We start from the raw sequence: 10,841 nt of genomic DNA, 5'->3' as shown, positions 1-10,841 counted from the left end.
CTAGGAGAGCACATGTGGGAGCCTTGACAGCCAGGAGAAGGTCCCTCTTGGCTGGTGAGATCCTGCGAGAGGCAGGGGCATTGACAAAATGACCTCTCAAAGCTTGAGGCATGCAGGCTTGGGATGTGAGTGGGCAGCTTCCCTCAGGGCTCTCAGGGCCAGCGGTCTCCCACCTGCTTCCCTGGCTCCTCTGCCCCTCCCCTGTCCTGGTGCCCCCCTCTCTTCCCTCACTCCTTCCTCTACGACCGGCCCTGGCAGCCTCATTTTACACACTTGCTGTGCTCTTGTTCTGTGCAAGCTCCTCCCAATCTCACCTCTGCTGATCCTCCAGGCTCCTACACCTCCCAGTCTGGTCCCTCTAGGGGTCCTGCACTGCCCCTGAGCACACCATAGCACCCGATACTCCATCTGTTGAGGATGGGCGCTGCATCTCCTCCAGCAAACCTGCTCTTAGTCCCGTTCTCTGGGCCAGAAATCCGGGGATCGTCTTTGCCTCCTCAACCCTGTGCCCTGAAATCAAACTCCTCTCCATCGTACCCCTTAAACATCTTTCAAGGCCATTCCATCGGTCCCATCCCCCTGGAGTCTGCCCTAAATCAGCCCACCCTCACCTCCCAGCCTCCAGTTTACCCCCTCCCAAATCCACCCTCGACGCTGTTATCAGAGTGATCTTTCTAGTGATTGTTCTGAGTGCAGATCTGACCCCGTTTAAAACTTGTAATCAACCCAAACCACCTGAATCACAGGATGAAACCCAAAATCTTTAACTAGATTCATAAAGCCCTGGGCCATCCAGCCCCGCCCACCCGGCTGGCTCTCAGTCTCCTTCTCCCCTCCTGGGCCACACTCCGAGGTGCTGGACTCTTCCTGGTCCCAGGGTCCTAGCATGTCTGGTCCCCTCTGCCTGGAAGCCCCTTCCCCCGCTGTGTGGCGGCCCAGGCCTCCTGGCCGTTGGATCCCAGCTAAAATGTCACGTCTCGCAGAGTTTTCCTGGCCCCTCTTGAGCTTCCGTCTCGCTGGGAACTTGCTGTTCTACCTTCACACCACTTGCCACCATCTTAGAGCTCGTGTTTCCGTGTGCTTGGCTGGTTCATCTCTGTCTCCGTCAGAGCCCAAATTCTGCGAGCGCGTAAGGACTGCCGATCACAGCTGTACCCCCACACCCAGCCCGGGGCCCGACATAAAAGTCGAGGCCCGATGCCTATTTGTGGAACAAATCATCCTTTCATCTCGGCCTCTCCGAGCCCCACTCCCATTGCTCTCATCTCTGGCCTTTGCAGTCGCTTCCTCTCCCAGAAAGCTTCCTTCCTTCCCCTCCCACCTGGGCCCATCCTCATATCACAGGACCAATTTCTCCGCCACGAGTCCTTGGCCCCCTCATTGGAATTAGGGTTTCCCTCTGGGCTCCCTGAGTCCCCTGTACATAGCAGCCCATCACAACACTTTCACCTTGCAAATTGCCACGTAAAACATGAGAGATTGTTAACAATCAGGATCTGCTGCCCTCCCCGCCCCCCCTCCCCGGCCCAAGACCTCTTGGCTCCAGCTGGCGCAAGGGCATCCACTCTCTGCCTTTCAAAGCATCAGGAACCCCATTTCCCATCCATTCGATAAGCGCCCATCAGGCACCGCCTGTGCTGTTTGCTTTCCTGCTGCACTTGGGGGGGCAGGAGGGGGAGAGGGAGGCCGACAGGACCCCGCCCAGGGTGAGGCTGAAGCAGGTGCAAGCGGAGGGGCTGAGCAAAGGCCAACCGCACCCAGCGCGCCGTGGAGGCACCGAGGGGGCCGGGACCTGGGGGCCAGGGGGCAGGCCTTGTGCCCTGAGTTCTGACCCTTCACTGAGCAGCTGCCCTGTGTCCCTGGCATGGTGGGGTCGCAGCCTTGGGGACACGGGGAGGTTAGCCATGCGGGGCGGGGGGGGGGCAGGGGGTGCTGTCCCCAGCACAGCTGTGCACAGAGTTCACTGTCGCTCTGTCTTCCCACCCTGGGGGCAGCTAGAGGGACCCCGGTGGGGTACAGCTACCAGACGAATCTCAGCCAAGCCCAGCGGTCACTTCTCCGTCCCTCCCTTGCCTCGGTTCCTTTGAGCGGCGGTTCCTCCCTCTTTCCTGACACTCCCCACACACCAGGGTTTATCGGAGTGAAGTTCAGAGGCAACCTCCATTGGCATCACCCGGCAGGGGCTTATAAAAATACATAGTTGGGGGCTCCCGTCTCCTGAAAAGCTCCCTGGGTGGGATTCTAGAATCTGCATGTGTTGTAAGAACCCCCACTCTGCTTGGCACGCTCAATTGTGAGAAGCCCACCGCTGCCACGGCTTCCAGGACCGGCCTGCCTGCCCTCCTTGCCCCTGGCGGCCCCAGAACCCACTTCCCTCCCTGCCCCCCGCCCCCCGCCTTTGGTGCTCACCTCAGCAAGCATCCTGCCTTGTTGCCCACGCCAGAAACTTATACTCAACTCCCTTTCTCCCTTCCTCTCTCATCTCAGCAACAACCACAACCTGATTATTTCGCCTCCTAAAGACGTCCTTGGCGTCCCCCCTCTCTCCCCAGACCCTTGCCTCCATCCCCTAACCGGTTCCCTCCCCTTCCCTCCCTCTAGTCTCTCCTCTTTCCAGTCTCTCCAAAATGCAATCTGACTATATTCACCAGCCCCCTGAAAACCCTTCAAAGGTCCTAGCGCATGACCCTCCCGCTCCTGCCTCTTCTCCCCCCCACCCTCCCCTCCATGCTCCAGTGACAGCACACGGCTTCTGCTTCCAGCCTCCTACCTCTGACCAGTCAGTGCCCTCTGCCAGGAATGGCCCTTGCCTGGCTGACTCCTCCTCACGGCTTCGGCGTCACCTCCTCCAGGAGGCCATCCCTGATGCTCCCGGATCCTGCCCGCACTGTACTTGGTGCAGCCATAATACCTGTTACAGGGATCCGTTATTCCACTCACCACACTGAATTATCATCATCGATTTCCGTGTCTCGGTTGCACACTAGCCCGTGAGATCCTTGAGGGCCGGGATGGTGTCCCATCCATCTCTGTATCCCAGACCCTGGCCTCGCACCTAGCACCAAGGACAGGCTCAGCTAGTGCTAGGTGGATGAATGAAGGGGGGGGGCCCGAAGGAAGTGAGAGCCAGAAATGGCCGAGAGGGCAGGGAGGGCAAGCCTGGCAGGAGGCACGGCAGAGCAGATGTGTGGGAAGTAGAAAAGCGAGAACTTCCCTTTATTGCACTCCCACGACTGCCCGAGAGCCATTGTGCCTGAGCTTTGTTTGCACATGTGTCTCTTTTAGTTCTTGCAACAACAGATCAGGAAACTGGCATCAGAGAACCAAGCAACCTGCCCAAGGTCACACAGCTGGGCCTGGAGTGGAATCCAGGATTGTCTGGCCTGAAAACCTGTGCTCGTTCTCCTGAGCCGCACTGCTCTCCTGGGGCTAGGACCTTCTGGGGATGGACAGGGAGTGGGCCCAGCTACGCCTCTGCCTGGCTGAGCGCTGAAACCAGCTGCCCACGCTCAGGCCAACAGCTTCTTCCTCCCAGCCGGACCCAGAGGCTCAGAGGCCAGACAAAGATTTATCAGTTCTTTTTTCCCCTGACTTTGGGGGTCTTTGACAGACATGCACACACACACACACACATCCCCCCACCAGGGAAGGGCTGCTGCATCCTGGTACTGCCCAGGGTGCCTGGGGAACGCAGGGGGCTCTGTGATGCTGTCTGGGTTCTGCAGAATCTGTCTCCCTCATCGCACTTGGCCCAGGCTGATATTAAGATTCATCTGCATTCCCCGCGCACCCGCCTGGCAGATGGTGGGGGAGGAGGCTGGGTGCGTGCTGGGGGCTGCGGCCAGAGACCAAGCTGGGCCTGGAGGGCCCCAGAGCCGAGTGCCCCCGCTCCGAGTGCTCCCTGGGCCCCAGCCCAAGCTGGGGCCACTCCAGCTGCTGGGGTACCTCCTCACCCTCACAGCCTCCAAGGGGTGCTAGGACTTGACCTTTGCTTTTCCTAAGGACTAAAGAGGTCCTGGAATGCCAGCAAGGAAACATGGATATGAGTGGGATGATGGAGGATGGGACCCACCATTGGGGGTTTCAGATCAGGGTCCTGCTCTTCCTCCTTGCCCTGGAGGTATGCAGAGGCCAGACATAAGGAAGGACCCCGTGGGGATAGGAGCACAACGTCCCAGCCTGGTCACTCCCTGAGTCACAGGGAGGGGAAGTAGGGAAGAAGGCAGGCACAGCTTCCAGGGAGACCTTGCCCGCCTCAGTCCTCAGCTTCTCAGGAGGCTTACCTCTAACCCCAGCCCCAGAATTCAGCCCGGCCCCTAGTGACCTTTTCAGCCCAGGGCTCTGGCCAAAGGTTTCCTGTCACAGTGATTGGACAGGGTGGGGGTGGGGGGTTATCCCAGCCCCTCTGAGTAAAGTAGAAGAGGAAAGAAACTGACATTATAACAAGGGAATAGAGGCTAGACACCTAGAAGAACTTCCTTCCGCACAGAAGCAAGTCTTGCAGAAAGAAAGTGACTTTCAGCTGTGGGGACAGGCTCCTCGTTATTGACGTTCTTTTTTGGCTGTAGGAATGGGTTTGGAGAAAATAACCTTTCCCAAGTCCAGGTCTCCTGGGGCTCGGGGTAGGGCAGCTGATTCCCAATGCCCGCTGCGGAGGAACAGGCGTCTTGCCAGAGGGATGGAAAGGGTAGGGTCCCTATCCCAGGGCCACCACCCTCTCCCCTCCTCGCCGAGAGTTCCTCCGCCCCCGCGTCCTGCCCCCCTCGTCCTAGGTCCCCGGGCTGCGGGCCGGCAGGGGAGGAGTTAACTCCGGAGGTACCGGCTGGGCTCACCGTACCTGCCGCCGCCGCCGCCGCCGGTGGGAGGGACGAGGAAGCGGGAGCCGCCTGGGCGCCAGGAGCGCTCCAGTCTGGCGGGGCGCTGCGCGGGGAGCGGGCGGCGGGGCCCGGCGCAGCCAGGGGCGTCCGCCAGGGGGCGCGCCGCGACGGGGCGGGAGGGGCCGTCTGGCCTGGGGAATTAGCGCCAGGGACGGGCGCGCGCGCGGGTCCCCAGCACATCTGGGCGAGAGCGGCGCCGCTGGACCGAGGGGGGCGCCGAGCGCAGATCTGGAGCGGCAGAGGCACCGCGCGGCTGGGGCCCTTCGAGGCGCTCGGGGCGCACATCTGGGACCTCGAGAGGGGGCCGCGCCGCGCACAGCTGGGCCGGGGGAGGGGGGCGGCGGCTGCACAGCTGGACCGGAGGGGGCGGGGTCGGTCCCGGGCGGCCGACAGAGGGGAGGGCCGCGAGCCGCCGGGGACTGGAGCATGGGACGGCGCGCCTGAAGGAGCAGGGGCGAGGCAGGGGCCTGGGAGCCCGGCAGGAAAAGAGGAGAGCAAGGGGCCCGAGAGCAAAGGAGGAAGATGCAACTGACTCGCTGCTGCTTCGTGTTCCTAGTGCAGGGCAGCCTCTATCTGGTGAGTGGCCCGCGGGGAGCTGCGCGGAGGGGCGGGGGCCCGGAGGACGGGGGAGAGCCCGGAAACTTTCTCCCTTCTTCCCCCCCTCCCCCCCGACATCCCCGGGATGGAGGGGAAGCCGGAGGCCGGGGGAGAGGGCGGGTCCGAGGACCCAGACTGGACCGCAAGGGTTAATAGGGGCGGGGAGAGGGTGCTCGCCTGGCCCACCCACTCGGCCGCCGGCGGCGGGCGGTGCGACCAGCACGAGGGAAAAGGCCAGCCGCGGGGCGCCAAGGGTTACTCGACCCGGTCCCGACGCCCCGGGACGCGCAGAAGGGGAGTGGGGGTGGGTGGCGGAGCTGACCACCTGCCAGGTCTAGGGCCATGGGCTCTTCTCTGACCTCGGGGACCCCGAGGGCCCGGGACCGGGGTCCCCCGGCGCGCGGAGCCTGTTCAGGCCAGGGGGGGCGGCCCCCCGCGGCCCCTGCTCGCGCCTTCTCCCCCGCTCCCTCCCTCCCCGCCTGTTGTTTTCCTCTCCTCTCCCGGCCGCGCGCAGCCCGAGCCCCACAGGACCTGGGCAGGCGGCTCCCGCCCCGGGCACCCGCGGCAGCTGAGCGGAGCGCCCCAGAGCCCGCTCCCCGTGCGCTCGCTCGCCGCGTCCCCGCCGCCCGGGACGCCCGGGAGTCCCACCCCGGCCCCCCGCCCCCAGTCCTGCCGTAGAGAAGCCTCGGCCCCACGTCTGGACCTGCCCGTTTCCTCAAAACAACCCCCCACCCCGTGCCACCTCCCCTTTGCCACAGTGTGGAAGCACCCTTCCCTTCTCCTGTCCGCATCTGCGGCCCTTCTCCCCATCCTCCAGCCATTCAGCGGCGACCCCAGGGCCAAGTAAACACGGGGCTGCAGCCCCAGGCCCTCCTGGCTGTCCCTCTACCCTACCCCTGGGGCCTAGCAGGGAGGGCCATCTGGCACACCTCTGAGGGTATGGGCTGGGGCCAGAACGGGGGTGGGGGGAGACCTGAAGACCCCGGGGCCCCTTTGGAGCCCTCCAGATCCCAGCCCTCGGGCATCCCCCCATCCTCACCCCAGGGGTCACCAGCAAACCCGAAGCTGCCTAGCTGTGAGCTGGTGCCCCAACTGCTGGTAACAGGACACATAGGGCGAGTACTCTCTTCAGAAGCTGAGTAAGCACACACCAGGCGGCTGCCCTCAGGAAACCTCGTCTACTCCCTGCCGCCCTCCTGAGCCGTCCGGTGTCTGAGCCGGGTCACGCTGTCCTGCTAGCCCTCCCCACAGTTCCTCCAGGAGGCCTGCCCAGGTGCTGCCAGTTGCCGGAGCCGACCCAGCAGAGGCCGGCCAAGCCTTGGCAGTTGGGCACAAGATTCCGGGTGGGGATGGGCTTGGATAAGAACCTCCACAAACGGACCTATCTTGTCCCTGAGGCCAGGAGTGAGCGGTGGAATGGGAGGGTGGACCCTATGTGACTCAGCCTTGTAGGGATGTCGCCTTTGAATCCTGGCGGCCTCATCTGTAGAATGGGCATAAGAACTCCCGTCTCGTGGAGCAAGTGTGTGGGCACATCCTCACTGGTGACCCCCAGAGTTTTTGACCTTCCATATCTTGGCCATCCTGGGTCTGTTGGTTCTCTTAGCCTCAGAGGACAAAATATCCTAGGGTTAAGGGCGGTGGTGTCTCATCCGACAGACGAGGAAGTGCCAAAAAGCAGGGCTGCACCTCTCCCGTCCACCCCGGGGGCTCTCCCAGCATAGGGATGGAGCTTTCCTATTCTACTCGGGGCTCCTTGAGGGCAGTGACTGTGCCTCCCCATCATCACCTTGTGAACTTCTCGGAGGCAGGGAGTTTCCTCTGTGAAATTGTGACCCTGTAGCCTCTCCTATAAGACTGGGGGCTCCATCAGCACAAGGCTACGCTTCTGACATCTGATGAGGACTCTCCCAAGATCGGGAGCTAGACCTCCCCCATCAGACTGGAGACTCCCTAGGGGGAGGGACAGTGTCTCTCTGGTCCACTGGAGAGAATTCTTGATCATCCTTCCAGACTTTGAGTAGTGGCCAAAGGCAGGACGGAGGTGGGGGGCTGGGGGGGCGACCTGAAAGTCAGAAGGTGAGCTGGGACCATGACACAAGGCAGAGTGTACACCCAAACCCTAGCGAAAGTGGGTGATGTGCGGGGGTCCCTCAGCCTCAGGTCAGTGGAAGGGACAGGCTGTTGATGGGGAACAGGGACCGGAACTCCTGGGTCCTCCGGGGACAGGGCTCTCACTCTCCTCCAAACTCCCCCCACAGGTCATCTATGGCCAGGAGGATGGCCCTCCCGGCTCAGAGGACCCTGAGCGCGATGACCATGAGAGCCAGCCCCGGCCCCGGATACCTCGGAAGCGGGGCCACATCTCACCCAAGTCCCGCCCCATGGCCAACTCCACTCTCCTAGGGCTGCTGGCTCCGCCTGGGGAGGCATGGGGGGTCCTTGGGCAGCCCCCCAACCGTCCGAACCATAGCCCCCCACCTTCGGCCAAGGTGAAGAAAATCTTCGGCTGGGGTGACTTCTACTCCAACATCAAGACGGTGGCCCTGAACCTGCTCGTCACCGGGAAGATCGTGGACCACGGCAACGGGACCTTCAGCGTCCACTTCCGACACAACGCCACTGGCCAGGGCAACATCTCCATCAGCCTCGTACCCCCCAGTAAAGCTGTAGAGTTCCACCAGGAGCAGCAGATCTTCATCGAAGCCAAGGCCTCCAAAATCTTCAACTGCCGAATGGAGTGGGAGAAGGTGGAGCGGGGCCGCCGGACCTCGCTCTGCACCCACGACCCGGCCAAGACCTGCTCCCGAGACCACGCTCAGAGCTCGGCCACCTGGAGCTGCTCCCAGCCCTTCAAGGTCGTCTGCGTCTACATCGCCTTCTATAGCACGGACTATAGGCTGGTCCAGAAGGTGTGCCCGGATTACAACTACCACAGCGATACTCCCTACTACCCTTCCGGGTGACCCTGGGCAGGCCACAGAGGCCAGGCCGGGGCTGGAAGGACAGGCCGGCGCACAGAGGAGGCCATCTGGCTGGATACTGGGCAGGGAAAGGAAGGGACCTCGGGCAGGGAGTGGGGGGTGGAGAGGAGGAGATGCCGAGCGAGGCCAGGGCCAAGTCTCCAGTGGTGGCAGGGAAGGGGTCCCGAGTGCTGGCCCAGCCTGAGGCTGTGGAGCGACTGGGACATGGGAGCGCCTGAGGAGCAGTGGGTTCTCTGCGCAGCCCCGCAGGGCTTCCCCACTGAGCAGCAGGGAGATGCTGGGTCCTGGAGGCTTCTGGCGAAGGCAGACCAGTGTGGCCCCAATAAAGGGATGAAGAGGAGCCCAAAGCCTGGGCTCCCTCCTTGCCATCCTGAGGAAGAGCAGCAACAAGGAGAGGGGCATTTCCTCAGCGTGGACTCCAAGCAGGCGACAAAGGACGGCAGAGATGGGGCTGCCCGGGAGCCAGCTCTGGGAGCGGGGAGGGGCGGGGGGCAGGAGGAGCTCTCGGGCCCCACCGAGGGGACCTTGTCCTGGACTGTGGACTGAGCTTGGCTTGAGGCTGAAGTGGTGACCCTTGAAGTCTTTTTGATGTCTTGACAAATAGACCCTCTGTTCCCAGCCAGGCCATCCCTCCAAAATTCCCTCTCCTGCCATGGCTGCGGACCCCGTCACCCCCGCCCACCCTTGTGCTGAAGGGACACCCATCCTTAAGCTGAGACAGAGGGTGATTGTGGTTCTCCCCACACCAAGGCCACAGATGGAAGCCCGTCCTTGCGCTGTGTCCCTCCGCCACCCCACCTCCTACCGGCTCCTCTGGGAGTGTCCTTGTCCAGCCAGCGAGCCTTGCCTGTCGGCCTGGGGCTCCCCTGGATAGAGCCGGCACCTCCCTTCTTGTCCTTGGCCGTGGGGCCGGGGGACGCCAGACTGTCCAGGGCGTGCTGGACCCGTTCCATGGTGTCTGTCTGTGGGCGCGGGAGGGGCGGGCGGGGTGTGGAATCACCTGATTGTCAACTTCTGTGTGCAGAGTCTTGTTCTGGAGCCGGGAATAAAGCTTTCCCAAGGCACTGGATTCCGAATTGTCCGGGGAGGGAAAGGGCCCTGGGCGCCCCAGCGTCCAGCCAGCCCCGCCCAGATGGCGGCAGGACATGTCCTGGAGACCAGAGCTCCGTGAGGGCTCAGGGCTTCCCTCTCCGGCCCCCTTCCTGGAGCCATCGGGAAGGCTGGACGGACACTGCCTGACGCTCCGGGCGGGGGGGGGGGGGGGGGGGGCAGCTGCAGAGCAGCTTGGGGAAGAAAAGCTGGAAGGTGGGATGGGCCCTTGTGTTCCTCGTTGCCTCCCTAGGCGGCCATCTGGGTGGGCCCGGGGTGGGGGGCCCTCGCTCTCGCTCTGTCAGTATTTTGCTCCGTGGCCTCGGATAAGTCCATTCTCCTCTCTGGGTCTCTTGCCGCTTTTTGTAAAATGAGGAGCTTGCCCAACCCCGAGCTTCTCCCGTGTGAGTGGGCCTCTGAGCCACTGAGAGTGTTGGTTAACACGCATTTCTGGGCTCCGGAGTGTCTAATTCGGTAGGTCTGGGGTGGGGTGTAAGGATTTGCCTTTCTGACGAGGACCCAGGGAGACACCGATGCTCCTGGCCCCAGGGACCACACTCTGAGGACCACTCATATGACCTCTCCGTTCCTCTCTGGCTCTGGTTCCCCGACATGGACAGATACCTGTGAGGCGCTCTCCCACCTGTGACTTCCAGTTGCTTCTCCTGCGCAAATCTCCTGGAAGGGTCCTTTCAGGGAATCGGGGTATTGGGGTTTCAGTCTGATGACGTGCTGGTGCAGGAACAGGCCGGGTTGGGGGGAAGTGGGGACAGAAGGAGGCTTGAAAGCAGCCATTGCCCTGCCCCCAGCCGAGATGAGGGCCTTGGGATGGGTGTCTGCCCGTGGCGCCCGGCCTGGGAGTCAGCTGGGCCCTTTGGGGCTCAGTGAGCAGAACGCTGAGCCCCAAGTACCAAGATCACAGTGCCCTCTCTGAGGTCATCCTAGGTCTGCTCGCTTGGGAGGGCAGCACTCAGGTCCCCTGGGTCCCTTTTGGCCATGCACAGCGAGGAGAGTCCTAGCATGAGGGGAAGGGGGTCCTGCCGCCCCCAGCCTGTCTCCCCCTGCACACCGGCACTCAGCACGGCCCAGTGCTCCCCTCAGTACAGAGCAGAGCTGGACGAGGCCTTAGCAGCCTCCTTGCTGTATGAAGTGACCCAGAAAGGGCACATGACTCAAGCTCACACTCCTGTTGCAGCGTTCCCCTGCACCATGCCTCCTGGGGCCACCTCTCCCCAGCAGAGATTTGAGACGCACCCCCGCCTCGGCCATGGGGACAGGTGCTCAGAATTCAGAC

General features: G+C 62.8%; 1 protein-coding gene across 1 annotated transcript; it reads left to right on the top strand.

The window, feature by feature from the left end:
- Positions 1-5,242: 5,242 nt before the first annotated feature.
- On the top strand, positions 5,243-9,522 carry NXPH3 (neurexophilin 3). Its single transcript, XM_036094979.2, has 2 exons — positions 5,243-5,453; positions 7,736-9,522. Exons 1-2 carry the CDS (start codon positions 5,400-5,402, stop codon positions 8,438-8,440), a joined length of 759 nt encoding a protein of 252 aa, XP_035950872.1. The 5' UTR covers positions 5,243-5,399; the 3' UTR covers positions 8,441-9,522.
- Positions 9,523-10,841: the final 1,319 nt, after the last annotated feature.

This window comes from Halichoerus grypus, chromosome 2 (genome assembly GCF_964656455.1).
Source record: "Halichoerus grypus chromosome 2, mHalGry1.hap1.1, whole genome shotgun sequence".
NCBI classification, from domain to species: domain Eukaryota; kingdom Metazoa; phylum Chordata; class Mammalia; order Carnivora; family Phocidae; genus Halichoerus; species Halichoerus grypus.
The sequence above is the reverse complement of the archived record's forward strand: the minus strand, read 5'-3'. Positions and strand labels throughout refer to the sequence as shown.